This window comes from Anomaloglossus baeobatrachus, chromosome 6, assembly GCF_048569485.1.
Source record: "Anomaloglossus baeobatrachus isolate aAnoBae1 chromosome 6, aAnoBae1.hap1, whole genome shotgun sequence".
Taxonomy (NCBI): domain Eukaryota; kingdom Metazoa; phylum Chordata; class Amphibia; order Anura; family Aromobatidae; genus Anomaloglossus; species Anomaloglossus baeobatrachus.
Genome location: NC_134358.1, coordinates 200,458,491 through 200,476,154, shown reverse-complemented (window position 1 = coordinate 200,476,154; position 17,664 = coordinate 200,458,491). Strand labels below are relative to the sequence as shown.

The 17,664-nt window shown below is 47.7% G+C and overlaps 1 protein-coding gene across 1 annotated transcript in view; it reads right to left on the bottom strand.

The window, feature by feature from the left end:
- LOC142244214 (beta-Ala-His dipeptidase-like) overlaps positions 1-17,664 on the bottom strand; it is a 72,545-nt gene that overhangs the window by 42,477 nt on the left and 12,404 nt on the right. The window contains exons 3-4 of the mRNA XM_075316420.1: positions 2,846-2,953; positions 542-685 (exon numbers count right to left, since the gene is read on the bottom strand). Coding sequence (XP_075172535.1) covers positions 542-685; positions 2,846-2,953 — 252 coding nt within the window. The remainder of the gene's footprint in view (positions 1-541; positions 686-2,845; positions 2,954-17,664) is intronic.

Genomic DNA, 17,664 nt, shown 5'->3' with positions numbered 1-17,664 from the left:
AGAAGGACTCTGCTACTGTACTCCGACCTGGCTATACCCTGCCTGCCTGTATACAACTAGAATAGTCCTGAGAAGGACTTTTGGTCACACTGTTTGCAGCCCTGCAACTGAAAAAGCTATAAAGGGCTGCAAAGCTTTCCCTGAATCAGCGACACTCTCCCTGCACTGACAGTCTGGATAGCTGTGAGCAGAGCACAGCGCGCCGGCCGATATAAAGGCTCGGTCACGCTGTGCAGGCCGGCCAATCACTGCAATTCCACAACTAACAGGGCTGTGGCATTGCAGTGGTCTGCCAGCCAATCCCTGCATGAGGGCTGGCTCTCAAAAGAGCGCCAACATGCAGAAATGAAGACCACGAGTACAGCACGAGTATCGCGAGATTACTCGGTCCCCGCCGAGCAGCCCGAGTACAGCGATACTCGTGCGAGTACCGAGTAGTGACAAGCATGCTCGCTCATCACTAATAGTTAACTAAGTATTATATTTAAATAAACCCTCCCAACCTTTATACTACTTCATATACTTCTATTATAACACTTACGGTTTCGAGGCCCATGTCCACCAGCTCCACAGACGCCCCCAATGTGCGAATCCTCTCAGCTGTCATTTGGATCATCCTAATTAATTCTTGTCGAAACTGTGGGTCACTGGAATCACTGGGAACAGACACCCAGTCTTTAAGATTCTGTGTGAGATGGGATCATTGGTTACTGGATATATTGTAGACCATATCTAGCACTTAAACAATAACCTGACATTCCAGTTTTTATTTCATAAATCAATAGTACACATGAAAATAAGTAACTCTGTAATATATCTTATTAGACACATTTGCTTCTATCTCTGCCACAATTTATCAATCATGATAAAAAAACTCCAAGGCTAAAAGCATTAGACTTTTTAAAATATAATCCAAAATTAAAACATTAAAGTACAAAACTTTGCACATATGTGGACCATTCTGTAGTTTGCAATCGAGGTCTCCAAATATAGTAAGTGAATACATAGTAATACAATGCTAAATAACACATATTAGAGCTAGGAAATGCGACAATCCAACTATAAATGTACAATTCTGTCTTATATAGAAAGGGCACGTAGTAGATGAAACACTCACCGGAGTCGCAGTGCTTTTAAGCGGCCCTCGACACCCCCTAACAAGCGCTTCACCCTGGCTTTATTCAGAGGGTGTACAAATAAAGTGAGAAGGATGCATATCCTTTTTAATGACCCATACTTTCATGCACACTTAAATAAACTCCCTGAAAACCCAAAGCCTCAATATATTAAAGGGTTATTCCCATCTCCAAGATCCTATCCCAATATATATTAGGTGTATTAATAATAATATTCACAAATACCCCCAATTAGAAATGTAGGATAGTTCTCCTGATTAGCTATGCCACTTACCTAATGTGCAGGGCATTGCAGTAGTTTGGTTATGACACTAGCAACTAAACAACTGTCATTATATAGTGGTCATAAACATGGATACCTTAGCTACTGTAATACCCTGCACATTAAGTAAGCAGCATAGCTAAGGTATCCATGTTTATGACCACTATATAATGACACTTAGTTGTTTGGTTGCCAGTGTAATAACCAAACTACTGCAATGCCCTGCACATGAGGTAAGGAACATAGCGAATCAGGAGAACTATACTACATTTCTAATTGGAGGTATTTGCTAATATTATTATTATTACCCCTACTACATATTGGAACAGGATCTTGGAGATGGGAATACCGCTTTAAGGGTAGCGTTTCATATACCAGTCTCCATGAGGGGCATGCAGGAATAAGATGCGCCAAATTAATGAAGAGGCACAAGCTACTTAATAAACTTAGCACATCAATATCAGTGGCATGTGCCTCAGTCTGCTATGCCAAAAATGTTCCTCCAGTCAAAAGAAACGCTGCCGCTTTCCCTGAATTTGCCTGGCTTAGCCATGCCACCCACGTCCAGCCATGGCTCTTCCCTCACTTTGCCCATTGAAGCAAGAGTGAAGGTGCTACAAGGCGCAAGACCAGTGCACAATGCGACTATTCAAAGTGTTTTACGCCACTTATTTGTCATAAATTCTTTGATATATCGGTCCTCAAATCAATTTTAGACACTAAAAATAAGACTTGTGAACCGGCCTTATACCTAAATCAAGTAAAATAAAGGGATCATACAGGATTATAAAATGATGGTCTCTTAAAGAAAGCAGTAATTCTTTTCACCGATCCTGTGATCCTGTAGACCTTTAAATACTATCATATATCCATTTAAAGAGATCATGTCACGTTGTACACACAATCTGATCTGTGTGCAGCATGGTGAAGAGAAGGAAGAGCTGAGCAGAACGATATACAGGTTTATTTGAAAGGATTTAGTATTACTTGTGATTTATTAACTTAAGTATCTGAACTTTCTAAGCTTAGGACACCATTGGGCAGCTCTCCTCAGTGATTGACAGCTATCACTGCATGCACAGCCATACAGGGAAGACTGCCTATCAATAAATAGCTCCACCCACTGGAATCATGCATACAAACACTATGGATAAAATGTGAGGTTTGCTGATTGTATATCAATCTGATCAGCTGATCCTTCTCTATAACATCCTGTCCGCAGATCAGTTACCATCTTAAACATGACAGGTTCCTTTAACTATTTCAGGCCCAAAAATCCCTCGCGTGTCACTGAATGACTTGCGCACCTATACTTAGACTGTCCCTGTCTAATAATAATCCAATACCGTGTCAGTGGTACATACTGGTTACTCACGCTGCTCTGGAAGATGTTTCTAGAATATGACATGGAACATTCCTCCTCTACAATAGGGACATTGTACTGTACCTGAACGAAATCATCCTGGTGTGCATCAATGTAATGGAAGAGGTCTTCTACTAGTTTCTCAGAGGCGTTGGCTTCCAGAGGCAGCATGATAAACTGGAGGATGAGGATCTGCAGACAATATATAATATGGTTCTGTAGTATGGCATCTGGGGATTACCAGGAGTATGAAGTTCTGCACATATAGTAGTATGATGAAGATATAGCCGGTCAAATGGTTAGCAGTTTGCTTGGTGAGCAGTGTTTATTACTATTAGCAGAAAACAGCTCTTTGTTCCGGCAGCCACATGATTGCGTAATGTCTTGGTTCCCCCGAGGCTAACTACAAACAAAACACGAGCCTCACTAGTATTACATGTCTTATATGAATACAGCCTTCTCTAATCTCTCTCACCTCTTACTTAGAAGCTTTTTTTTCATATTGTGCAAGAGCATACAGAATATTGTCCTATGTCAGTCACCGGCTGCATTATACTCATCAGATTTCATACAATCTCTAGAGTGTCGATTACCCATTAACTTCTGTGTCAGTAAGTTGCTTGTATGTATGTATTCAAGAAAATATGATTTTATAGTTATAGACCTGATTATTTCTGTCCTGGTACATTTTGTCTTCTTTGTTCATATTGAAAGGGAACCTGTCAGGTCCCATATGCGTTCTGACCTATAAGCAGGGCCTAGAAACCCCTTCCTACCCATCCCTGTATTGTAATATTGTATATGAATGTATAAAAATACGTTTTATTACTTACATGTTCCCTATGTAAATGAGCAGGTCTCTAGCTCCCCCTGGGTGAGGCATTGCCCCATGGGCGTTTGCATGCTTTCTGTGGTATCATGCTCCTATGGGCGTGATACCATGTATTTACATGAGCGACATCACCGTCAGCTCCTGGAGATCCCATGCGTGCACGCTTGCCATTCCCACAGCCGTGTTATCTGGGTTCTTGCTTGTCGGCTTCAGACTCACACTGCGCATGCTCAGAAGACTCCAGCGGTTCCGACCATGCGCAGAGCGCGTCAGAAGTCGAGAAGCAAGCACCCGGATGACAAGTTTGCGAGAATGGCAAGCATGCATGCGCGGGATCTCAAGAAGCTGACAATGACGTCGCTCATGTAAATCCATGGTATCACGCCCACAGGGATGCGACATCCAGGGGCTAGACTCTCTGATCATTTACAGAGGGAACACATAAGTAATAAAACATATTTTTATACATTCATATTACACACTATTACAACACAGGGATGGGTAGGAAGGGGTTTCTAGGCCACACATCACCCTGCTGCTACGTCAGAACGCATATGGGACCTGACAGGTTCCCTTTAAATAATTCCACTTTGGGACAGTTATTAAATTGTTTAATATTCATGCTGAATTGCAAATGTTGGTAGTTCATATAGTGAACATGGTAAATAAGAAAAACAAAAAACAATTGTAGAATTGCACTTTTTTTTGGAATTTTTTCCTGTTTTCCAGTAATCTATATGGTAAAATAAATGGTGCCATTCAAAAGTACAATCCATCATACCGCTATATGGCCAGAAATATAAACAAGTTATGGGTCTTGGAATAAGGGGAGGAAAAAGCAAACAAAAACCCAAAAACCGGAAAATGGCTAGGGTTAAAGAGGTTAATTAATAAAAATAAACAATTAACACTTCTATTTTTGAAAGCATTCTTTGCAGCTCGTTATTCCATACCTGTTTAAAATGTTTGCACATTACTTTCCTCTGTGGGAAGTTATTAGATTGATGGTAAAACATTTTTTTTAAATATTTGCATGTAAAAATACTTACCAAGAGAACCAAAAATCAGTGTTGTTGGCTGCCTTTATCTTTTTGGCATCCGGTACTCAAAGTGCTGGAGCTTATGATTACTTATATCTGATCTCTAGACTCTTCATTACTGCCAACACTGATCTCCCCGGGGTCAAAGCTACAATCTTTACTAATGAGTAGTTAGCAATTAACTTTAAAACACTCTTGAACAAAATGCTGGTCAAGATATAACATGGTAATATATTGTGTTCCTAGTAAATTACACATGAAAACCTGTGTGATCCATGGGGATTATTAATCATATTTTTTTTCCTCTATGGGTTTGCAATACGATGTTATAATGAGACCAGATCATTATATAAATTCCTCAATACGTCATGGCTCTCCTATATGTACCCTGGAATGTTTTGAGGTGGTCAGCGATAATCGGAATCTAAAGTGCTACTAACCAGCCTAATTCATTTGCTAAATATTTGTGCTATTTAATCTCCTGGTTACCACAGTCACATATTATTTTTCCCTCTTATTTTAGGGGTAACCGGGAATATCCATTTCGGCAATACGTATTTTATATCAGCTTGTACAGTGAAGAATGATACCATAATTTCCATTAGGCCTCTCTCTCACTTGCATATAAATCGGATAAGTGCAAAGAAAGGAAAACTCTCATTGCACTTGCACCAGTGTTATTAAACGAGGCAGTGTTCACCTGCGAGTTTTTCCTCGGCTGCAATCGTTTGAGGAAAAACATTACAGTATGCTGTGTATGGCCTTGTTTATCGCATGAGACTCGTCAACCAAAGTAAATGGGTGCAAGAAAAAAATTGGACAGCACACAAACCATCCATATGTTATCCGATCTCAAAGAAAAAATACTAATAACTTAGCGCTATAGATAGATTTTTGATAACCAGCAAAGGTAAAACAAATAGCTGAGGACTGATGTTATCAGGCTGGCAAAGTCTATGGTTATTGGGCCCTTCCCAGCCTAACATTACCACCATGCAGCCGCCCCAGAAGTGGCGCATCATATTATGGTAAATGTGCCAATTGTGGCGCTTTCCTACTGCTTTTCCTGATTTCCCTGGTGTGTTGTCAACTGCGATGATTGATTTGGGGTTGATGTCAGCTGTGAAGTGTCTGCTGGCATCAAACCCTGGTGTTAGTGATGGAGTGGCAGGGCCGGACTGGCCATCTGACAAATCTGGCAAATGCCAGAAGGGGCGGTGCCTGCAGTGGGCCACGTGCTCAATCACTCCAAGTACGCACATGCAGCTCTCTGCCATGACATCCACCTTATCCTTTTGCTGTGCAGGTATTCACTGGTGATGATCTGTAGGGTCAGGGGTGGGCTGGGCCAGCATAGCATTTGCCTCCCATGCCAGTCCTTCGGCAGCTATTTAATGCTGCATGGCTCTGGCTCCTTTAGTTGCAGTTCATCTGCATTGTGCCTTTGTGAGGCTGCATCTGCTGATGTCACTACGCAGCTTGTGGGCTTGAACAGGGGAAGACTTGTTATCTGATTTGTGCTTCAAGTCCTAGCCTCCACCAGAAAAGAGGGACGGAAATCTTCGGTAGTATGACTTTACTGGATACTTATTCATGTCAAGACTCTTGTGCAGTTAGTTCATCTGGACTGCAAGAACAGCGAGGGAGCAGAGGCCACGCATGTGCAGTCAGTAGCTGCAGCAGCTTCCTATGCGAATCAGCCAAGCTCTGCTTTTGCATTTTACTTTGGAAATTCCATACAAATAACTGCCTAAACTGATATTGCAAAGTGTAGGTATCTGATCTGGCTGTATGAGAAGCTATGTGGGGACCACGGGGGAAGACTATTCTCCTTATGGAGACCTGACAAGCCAGTCTAGCTGACAGTGGTAAGGGGACTTATAGCTGCAATGCCCCTCTGGGAATTATTCAAATTGTCTCTCCAGGAAAGGAGACAAACTCTAGCACCACCTATTGGAAATTGCAATTCTAAAAGTCAAAATTGGCCTTTTAACAAGACTTTTCATATGACCTAGGATATATGCCAGATCAGAATCCCAATTTGCATACACCGTGTCTGCAAATTGGGATTCTGATCTGGCATATATCCTAGGTCATATGAAAATGCTTGTTAAAAGGCCAATTTTGACTTTTAGGATTGCTACTTCCAATAGGTGGCGCTAGAGTTTGTCTCCTTTCCTGGAGAGACTATTTAAACTGATATTAGCACCCAGGACAGTTTACAGCAAAGGCGCCTATTGATAGCCACAGTGATTTACTGCCTGAGCCTTGAGGCCCATGCTCTCCAGGAATGAGAAACCTGATCCAGCACTGACCACAGCACTCACCACTCACAGCAGTGATTCTCTGCCTATACCTAAACAACTAGTTTTGGGATTTAAGGCCTATTGTGCATATTGTGTGCTTTGAATGACAGGACATGCTGGTACTTGTGGTATCCATCTGATGGAAAACCGATTTTAAATTTAGCTAACTACTTGGACAACCCCTTCTTAAAGACTATATTCCTCCCTGTAAAATAAAAATAACATATGCTCACTTATTCTATTGGTATCATTCTAGCTATGTTAGCACTGGTTCTCCTGAGGCACACGTGACATTATGTCATGTAAGCTATTATTGAAATAACAATATCATGGGACATCCGGAGCCGACATAACTGGAACAGCGCTAGTACAAAACGTGAGTATATGTCATTTCTATTTTACAAGGTAGATTACCTTATTTGAAAAAGAAATTGTCCAGGTAGTGGATAACCCCTATAACTTGCTCATTCCAGCACTGACTTTTCTTTTTGTTCCCATACTGGCCTTTATTTATGTCCCTGCAGTGTCACATACATTCATTTGACTATTGTAACCAATTGTAAATTATTCCATCATTTAGGTAATAAAAGCAATCAAAGAAAAAATGTGCATATTTTTTACAAGTCCAGTGATTTTTTTTTTTAGCGCATTCTCACCACATTTATATTCTTCTTAAAAGGGTTCTCCACTACTCAGACAATCTTTTCTGATTCCCTATGTTTCTTCACTCCCCCAGGTAAAAGAATAACACCTATACTCATCTCTGGTGCTAGCACCATTCGAGTGGTATCAGCTCTGCCCCTCTCCCGGGGCTCACATGACATTGTTATGTTACTCAATCCCTGCGACCAATGAGCTTCATTCTTCCCTCCTGCAGATGTAATTAACATTGGAAGGAAATGAGAGAGCAGCAGCTTACTTCCGCTGGATGTCTTGATTTTTCCAACAGAGGTTAGAGTGAAGCCAGCACTGATTTTTAACAAGGATTGTGTGACATAACAATGTCACGTGAGCCTTAGGAGAGGTAGAGCTGATATCACTTGAATGATGCCAGCACCACAGATAAGTATAGTTGTTATTATTTTACTTGGGGGAGAAACATAGGTCTTCAGAAGGGGTTGTCCAAGTAGTGGGTTACCTATTTAACGGTGACTGACAACTAACTGGAGTGTATCCATGTGCATTGCAGAAGTGTCCCATGTAAAATACCAGCAACAGCCAGTATATTTTCCTCTTGATCTTTAAAAGTAAACAAATATATATTATAATGCCAAGGTAAAATAAAATGACATCGCTCCGTGCATACCCCTATGACTGTAAGCCAGTGGCTCCAGGGAGGTTGGAAGTTCACCAGCTTCATTGGTTCACTGTGTGTGCCTAGGGCAGGAACAGTGACACCGTTCTAGGCCAGCCCAAGGAGTTGCAAAGAGCTAAAGGTGATGTTACTCTAACATCAGATAGGGCCATAATTATAATAAAAGAGAGCCGAGTGTAGAAGAAATAGGTGGCCACCATCCCAATTGCTTGATTAAAAACCTTGGATGCAGGAGGATGCAGGCAGCACTATGGACGTCAGCACTGCTTGCGTCCTCCTGCATCCATGGTTTTTAAGCAAACTAAATAAAGGACTTTTATGAAATGGGGTGAGGGCCACCTATTTCTTCTACACTCGGCGCTGCTATATCATCTATTTGAAGGGTTAGCTCCCCTTTCTCCAGATGGCCAGTTAGTGCTCATTATACTCCTTTTTTTTGTCCTACTAAGAGTATGTTGAATTAATGATGCCAGATCTGTTTGAATGTTTTTTTTTGTGATCATAATTGTAATAAAGACCCCCATCTAGGCAAGTGAGTATGTGTGTGTAGAGAGGGGGGCAGCATATGTAAGGAGGTGGTCGGCATGCGAAGAACTCCCCTCTGAAGCCCCCAACCAGAATGTTTTATTAGATTTTAGTCTGGTTATGTTGTAAGTGCGTCCGGTGCCATCTAGTGGCCAAACGGTTATAGTGTCGTACTCAATGCTAATGTATTGCCTTTAAAAGTGTAATGTGATTTGTACTTTTTATATTGAAAGACTACATACAGTACAGACCAAAGGTTTGAACACACCTTCTCATCTCTAGAACAACTATTAAGAGGAGACTTTGTGCAGCAGGCCTTCATGGTAAAATAGCTGCTAGGAAACCACTGCTAAGGACAGACAACAAGGAGAAGAGACTTGTTTGGGCTAAAGAACACAAGGAATGGACATTAGACCAGTGGAAATCTATGCTTTGGTCTGATGAGACCAAATTTGAGATCTTTGGATCCAACCACCGTGTCTTTGTAGAAAAAGTGAACAAATGGACTCTACATGCTTGGTCCCACCGTTAAGCATGGAGGAGGAGGTGTGATGGTGTGGGGGAGCTTTGCTGCTGATGTACCGCCCCGTGCTTGGCAGCCGAGCAGCTCAGATCCGGACTTTCAGTGGGTGGCTCGAGGGTCTCCGGACCCGAGGGTCTCGCGGTCACTTCAACTAAAAGGGGGGTTGTGGTTTGGGGACATAGATGTACGGCCGGAGCCGCGTTAAGTTCGTGACGCCACCCACGGGATGTGGTGAAGGTGGACACTACCGCTGCAGTTACGGGGCACCCGGGGGAGATGTTGCGCAGCAAGTTGTTAACCCCTCCGTGGGCAGGGATGGTGTCCCCGGGACCCATTGGGGGTGTTTAGCGGTGCAGGGAGATGGGCGACCGGAGGGTGCTGTTGTACTCACTATTAGTAAACACACGAGTCTCTGGTAAACCAAGGTGATGGTGGTCGGTGCCCGCAGCCGGCTGCAGTCTGGTCCCCCACCCGGCTGGTGGTCTCTGTCTTTCTCCCGCACCTGTGTTGGATGGTGGACTGCCTGTGCTTGCAACTTCAGGAGTCCGCTTGTTGTTGCCTAAGGAGCCCTTTGCTTGCAGACGCTGGCCCGTGGGATCTCTGAACTGTGGCGGTGGCCGTTTATCCCCCTCGTTGGGCTGTTGCCTTCAGTCGGGACTTTGGGTGGGACAGGACATCCTAGTCTTGGTCGCAATCAGTTAATTAGCTATCCCCCAGTAGCTTCTGGACCTAGCTTCAGGGTCTGAGTACCCCCTTTTGTGCTCCGATTTCCGAGTCGGTTTCCCGGGTCCGTACCGGCGGGCTACAACCCTGTCCCAGTCCACCTCGGTTCCACCGAGCCGTCTTCCCGGCTCCTGCAGACGGAGACCGCCGTCTGCCTCCTAGGCAAAGGTACCAGGGCTCCTACCCTGGCACCTGCCCAAATTGGTTTCTCGCCTCTGCTGGAGCTGCACACAGCTCCAGCCCACACACCTCTTCAACTTGAACTCTAGACTTGTTCTCTATTTACTTTCCTGCCTCAGGCTGTCTGAGACTCCTCGGTGGGCATCTTACAACCGCCTGGTTCCGCCCCCTGGTGTGTCCATCAAACCCTGAGGGGGGTGACTAGGGTTTAAATGTTTGGCTGTATATTACCTATGAGGGACAGGTGTAATGCGGGGCCCTATCTGTGACTACCTGGCCCGGCCAGGGCATCACACTGACACTGTTGGAGATTTATTCAAAATTGAAGGCATACAGAACCAGCATGGCTACCAAAGCATCTTGCAGTGGTGTGCTATTCCATCCGGTTTGCGTTTCATTGGACCATCATTTATTTTTCAACAGGACATTGACCCTAAACACACCTCCAGGCTGTGTAAGGGCTAGTTGACTAAGAAGGAGAGTGATGGGGTGCTACGCCAGATGACATGGTCTCCACAGTCACCAGACCTGAACCCAATCGAGATGGTTTGGGGTGAGCTGGACTGCAGAGGGAAGGAAAAAAGGCCAACAAGTGCTAAGCATCTCTGGGAACTACTTCAAGACTGTTGGAAAACCATTTTCGGTGACTACCTCTTGAAGCTCATCAAGAAAATGCCAAGTGTGTGCAAAGTAGTAATGAAAGCAAAAGGTGGATACTTTGAGAACCTAGAATATAAGACATATTTTCAGTTGTTTCACACTTTTTTAAGTATTTCATTCCACATGTTTTAATTCATAGTTTTGATGCCTTCAATGTGAATCTACAATTTTTAGAGTCATGAAAATAAAGAAAACTCTTTGAATGAGGAAGTGTGTCCAAACCTTTGGTCTGTCTGTACTGTATATTTTGTGAAGAATGCTTAGATAAACTATTAGTGCAATGTAGGGACAACAGAGCAGGGACAGGGAAGTGGTAGCTAAGGTGCTAATAACATTAGGTTTGTTATGGTTAGGACAAAAGGGCGGTTTATAGATACAAAAGATATAGCAGTTAGAAAGGTGCAGTTTAGATAATCAAAAAGTGCTGGTGGAGTGCCATAGCCGGGTAGCTCGGTGGCATTTCACAGCAAAGTACACCAGGGGTTAAGGAAAGGTTTAGCCCCTGGGAGGAGCTTAGAAACTAGGTTCCTGGGACAGAGACACCTTACAGGGAAAAGAAGATGTACCGGGGTTGGACCGGTTCCTCTATGACAAAGTCTGTTGTCAGTGGCCTGCTGGGTGACATAGGGGTCCCACAGAACATGAGAGAGCAAAGCTAGAAGCCTAGGCATCGGGCAGGGTTGGACTAGTCCACTGATACGAAAACACAGCCAAAAAGGGAAGAAGCTCAGTATAGGGCAGGAGTGCACAGAGAAAGTTAAGGAACAGATTAAAGAAGAAGTAAAAAGGAAGTGTAGCTAGCGCCCCTGAACCCATCAGGAGCTACAAGGTACAAGGTAATGCATCTTGTCAAAGATACAGGGCGTACCCCCAGGAACCTGGAAGACCAGTGCCGGTAACAGCAAAACATACTATAATCCCTGTTTTTCCCCATTCCCAAGGACTGGTGACAGACTAGAGTTGGACCCAATGGATGGCCACCTAGTGGCCACCTGCTCCACTAGACGACAACCAGGGAGCAGGGGTCAGAAGTCAGTGTAGAGTCAATAAGGGGAAGTGAGAGGAGACGGATGTAACCGCACTGACAGCAGAGTGTATTGGTGACCTGAGGACCCAGGCGTGTGGTTGCCAGTGGATTACGGTGGAGTACTCCCAAAACCATAGCACCGATGAGGTACAGAGCCCTAGGTCAGGCAAACTCTCCAGGCAGACCTGATAAAATCTGCACAGTGAGGGGACAATCCAGGACCTCACTGACCGTAAAGTCTGGGGTCACCAGCAGTGACGGGAGAACTAGGGACCGGAATGGCGCACCGACCCTACAGGGTTCAAACTGCTCGCCGTACGGACTAAAGACTGAGACACTACCAGGAGGGGACCCTCAGACACTCCAAGCCATGGGGACCCACCAACTACAGAAGGGTACTGGGGAAAGAAGCCACCAGGTCACCAAACTGGCATTGGGACTAAGGGAACCAGTGGTGAGGGCCAGCCTTCCTCCGGGTACCAGCCATCAAACTGCTGTGAGTAAAGAGCCCAGTTACACTGCAATCCCTTGTGTGGCCTACCTGCTTTCCGCACCTAACTCAATCACCTACCCCCTGGGGCGCCGGCCCTACTTGCGGAGGGCCCAACAACCAGGCTGCCACTAACAGCCCCAGCGGTGAGAAACTGTGCAGCGGTGGTTCCATTACTATAACCGCAACCCGCAAATGGCGTCACAATACAAACTTTATAAATATTCCCCTGTACATAACCCCCTTCAAGGGACCCCCAGGGTCACAAAACTGGGCAACAGCCACCCAGTGAACTGTCCCTGTAAATATACAGCCCAGAACCGAGTACCCCATAGTCCTGGGCGAGTCAGAAGGATTTGAAGTGACTGTAACCACTTGCATGAGAAACCCTGCTGATAATCAGTAAAGTTGTGTTTGAGAAAAGAAATCCTCCTGTTGTCGTCTCCTTGATTGAACCTGAACCAGAAATTAGAAGGAAACGAGAAATCCCCAGACGGCAAGTAAGTGGACGTACCCCAGACATCTACTGTGCCCTCAAGCTGCCTGTAGCAGGACCAGGGGGTTGCACGACACACTGACCACGACTACAGCGCCCCCTGTTCCTCTCCGTGAAGAGAGGGGGCCTGGCAAGGACCGGGGTAATTACTTAGCTTTATTAAGCCCAAGCAGGACGGGCCCCTTCTCTTCATCAGGCCCCAGTCACAGCAGCAGCAGAGGGGCCCCGCAGTGTCACTGCACTACCAGACATGGCTAATTTGCATGTGAAGGGGTGGAGCATGCAAATTAGCCATGTGCTGGAGTAAACGCAGGGTCATTGGAGAAGAGCAGGGCGACAGCGCGCCATCGCAGGGCCGTGCATCAGTTTGGTGAGGTCATCACTCTGCGACCTACACTCCTGCAAGTAGCAGCGGCTGAGCCAGCGGGTCAGATAAGCGCTGTGAGCTGAAGATGATCGCCGAGGGGTGGGGTGGTGAGGTGGCCCGCCCGATGATCTCTGCCCTGGGGGGCCTGCTGATCCTCCGAATCCCAGCCCGGGGGGGGAGGAGTGCTGATCTCAGCCCCGGGGGGTTTGCTGATCCCCGGGTGATCCTAGCCTAGGGGGCCGCTGATCTCAGGCCGGGGGGGCCCGCTGATCCCAGCCCGGGTGATCCTGTGATCCCAGCACAGGGGTGCCGCTGATCCCAGCCCGGGTGATCCCAGCCCAGGGAGGGGGGGGCGCTGCTCCCAGGTTGGGGGGGGCGTTGATCTCTGCCCAGTGCCGACCGCGGGCCCACTGACCCCAGCCCCTGTCTTGCTTCACCTAGAGCAGGGGTGGGGAACCTCCGACCAGTGCTCTCATGCCTTCCTGCTGTGGGCCTCCTGCCTCTCTCCTGTAAGCCTCCTGCCTTTCTCCTGTTAGCCTCCTGCCTCTATCCTGTGAGCCTCCTGCCTCGCTCCTGTGAGCCTCCTGCCTCCCTCCTGTGAGCCTCCTGTCTCTCTGCTGTGAGCCTCCTGCCTCTCTGCTGTGAGCCTCCTGCCTCTCTGCTGTGAGCCTACTGCCTCTCTCCTGTGAGCCCTCTGCTTCTCTCCTGTGAGCCTCCTTCCTCCCTGCTGTGAGCTTCCTGCCTCTTTCCTGTGTGCCTCCTGCCTCTCTGCTGTGAGCCTCCTGCCTCTCTGCTGTGAGCCTCCTGCCTCCCTGCTGTGAGCCTCCTGCCTTCCTGCTGTGAGCCTCCTGCCTCTCTGCTGTGAGCCTCCTGCCTCTCTGCTGTGAGCCTCCTGCCTCTCTGCAGTCAGCCTCCTGCCTCTCTGCTGTGAGCCTCGTGCCTCTCGTGGTGCTGTGAGCCTCCTGCCTCTCGCGGTGCTGTGAGCCTCCTGCCTCTCATGGTGCTGTGAGCCTCCTGCCTTTCGCAGTGCTGTAAGCCTAACAGCTAGTCAGGAATTAAATCTTCCATCCGCAGAAGCAGAAGGCAGGCAACGCCATGGCTCGGCGAAGGATTCAATGTGGAAGGCAGCAGGCGGAAAGTCACCTGGCCTGGCGGCTACACAATAAGTCAAGGCCCGGCGGCTGTGGGGTGTGTTTGGCGGGCGGCTCCTCGGTGTTTAGAGCAGGTGTGTGTTAGGGCAGGGGGCACCAAACAGTCTCTGATACAAAGGCCTTACTGGTGCTGTATTTTCCTAAGGAGATTCTATGCTATTAGCCAGGCTGTGATAAAGAATCTCCTTAGGAAAATACAGCACCAGTAAGGCCTTTGTGTGACGCCCTGGCCTATGAGGTCATCACAGGGTATTGTGCAATCTGCCCTTCTGCACAGTATACACCCTCCTTGGTTACGGATCCTGGTCCTTTGGTGTTGTTAACAGCTTGGCCGATCAAAATCCTAGGAACACTTCCCACTTGAACCTACCAGACACACCATTGGGGGGCCTGAAGGGAATAGGGCCGCCCACATGGGGGGTTGGTGAGGAGAAAGTGAGGACCGTGACAGTGGAGTTTTGGAGTGGAGTTGAGTGGAGAGAGGAGAAGGAGGTTAAGTGGCTCTCTAGAGGAGAGGCCACGGAGGAGAGGTGGCAGACGTTGGTCTGGGCCTGGTAGGAGCTGGAACCCCAGTCGCAGGGGACACAGTCAAGGGGCACGGACTGCCGAGGAGGGCAGCCGGCGGCCTTGAGCTATCACCGGGCAGGTACGTGGACCCCAGGCCGGAAAGTAGCTTCACGCGTTCCGGTAATTTACCCGACGGGGGTGAAGACTTCAAGTGTCATCCCCAACCCGCTCCAAAATCGTGGTACTAGCACACCGATGGGATAGGACTTTCCCACTACAGTCCAGCAAAATCCTATGCGTGAACCCTGAGAGCAAGCTCACTCCGTTAGCCATACGGGTGAGCGGGACCCGGAGAGTTTCAAACCAACGGGTCCAATTGAGACTAAGGTGCCAGGGACAGGGCAATAGACCAACAAAAACACCAAGGGCACGGATCAAGGCGTGCTCCCCGCAGGCTGCAGAGGTGTTCAGAATTCTGGTTTACAAGCTGTCAGTGTGGTTATTCTGGGACTGAGTGAGTACCTTGGAAACCCCTGTTCCTATTCCCCAACGGCACTCGAAAATCATCCCAACCATCAACGGGCCCCAGGACACAAACCCCCTACCCACGGAGGGGTTAAACATCAGGCTGCCGCACCATCGTCACCGGACTCCCCAACGGCAGCGGTGGTCCCTCACATTACCACGCACCATGGGTGACATCACAAACTTTCCAAAAACCCCCCTGTACATATCTACCCCCTCTTCTTTTAATCGAGTGGCCGCGTGACCCCCGGGTCCGGAGACGCCTCGAGCCACCGCGGATCCGGATCTGAGCGGCAGCAGCCCGACTGCTTGCCTGGGGGTGGTACACCTCGAAAAACCTGGTGTCACGAACTGGATATGAGCAGGATCCACTTACCTGGGTGACGTGCGCCTGAAAGCCGAAGACCTCAAGTCAAGATTCCGTTTCCCGCCAATTCCGACATTTTCTGCCATTTTTTTCGCATCAAAACCCGTCTTCTCCGAGAAAGTGCTCAAAGATTAAGCCCCGCCCCTCGTCTTCCTGAAGAGGCCGGAACCGGATGTTCCCAGAGGTCCACGGTCAGCGAGCGAGTGCTGCGAAAAGACCGAGGGGGCGGGACAGAATGTGTTACTAGCGGAAGTGGAACTGGGATGCCAGGACTCTGTCATAACGTTCCTGGAAGACGCAGTGGCAACATGGCGGAGCGAGACTGGTCCCCTGAGCGTGCTGTCCCCGGGACCGCGGCATGGATAGAGGAAGAAACGGAGCAGCTGTGCCGGAGTATGCGGACGCAATTCCTCTTCATTTTGAACCACTGGAGGTCAGAGATGAGGAGCCTGGCGGTGGCGGTGCGAGCCCGTGAGGTTGAAATCCCACTTGAAGAGAGGGTAAGCGGTTACCCAGTCCCTGTTGATTGCACAAATCCGGCCAAAGTGGCTGAGGGATCCGGACCATCCCCGCTCGTGGCGAGCACTCCACAACTGACTACCCCGTCCTCGGCGGACGCCGAGCTGCCCCCACCAACCCCGGCAGCGGAACCTTCAGTGTATCTACCAAAGTCTCCAGCTACAGAGATCCAGAGCAAGGCCCTCATTCCAGCCATGGCAGCGGTCCCCCAGACACCGGCCAGACCAGACCTGGCCGCATCACCGGGCCCATCCTCAGAGGCGGAGCACCCGGGCCCTGCAACCCTGGCTGTGGAGCAGTCAGTTCATCTGTCTACACCAGCGGGAGCGGAACCAAGATGCCTGCCAGTTCCGCTGCCGCGCGGCATCCCTATGGCTGTCAGGGCCGCAGAAGTCTACTTACCTCCAGTACCAGAGCAGAGGCTGAAATGCAACTTAACATTGATCCCCGTGCTGGAGAGTTGCACGGGCGGCGGCTACTACGATTCCGTACAAAAGCGATAGCCAGAGAGCGACGCCGGAGAAGAATTGACGCTCAAGAGCTTGTGAGTGGAAGTGCCACCTGGGTTTGGGGCCCAAGGTATGGTGCCTAGAGGCTGCGCTGTGCCCTGGATGGGCCACCAGCGCAGGTCGATTGTGATTGTCCGTTGCAATAATGCAGCGGTGAAGAGTGTTAAATGTGACAGTATTAACAGTTGCGATGCCATAGAATGTTAGGTATCGGTGTTTCGTTTATTATTTTCCACAGTTTGTTATTTTTCATGTAGAAAATGTTAGCAAATCAACCAGTTTTTAATGAAAAGAGTGAAAGTTACCAGATTTTCTAGAAAAATTGTCAAAATGTGTACACCGGTACAAGGACTCCGTTCAATTTATATATACCTTAAGTAAAAATGGACCATGGTCACAGGACTGGCATGACCAACACAAACTTGTGTCTTGTATAATAGTTGCACCTCCTGTGCCAGCCAGAGTCGTCAAAATCACAACACTCGGGACCTTAACACAGTCATGGACTCACTTTAGGTTTCCAGGGGGAACAAGTTGTTTTGGTGGCGGGTTATTGGAATCCGGGATGTTGGGACTGGACTGTCGCAGGAAGGGGTTGCAACGGAGTAGGTTGAGCCTCCGTTACCCTAAAAACCGGTAGCGTCCCACCATTGGGCGATGAACTCTTAGTAAAGTAGTATTTTAGTAACGTTAAGTGCATTACTTCCCCTGTGTGGGATGGACCCGTTAAATAAAAGTGTATTAAATTATATTTTTCTTTTTCAGTTCAGCAAAACAAAATGAACCTCTGTCGTCCTGTAGCTCGCGGACGAGCTACGTTTAACAAAGGGGGAATGTGATG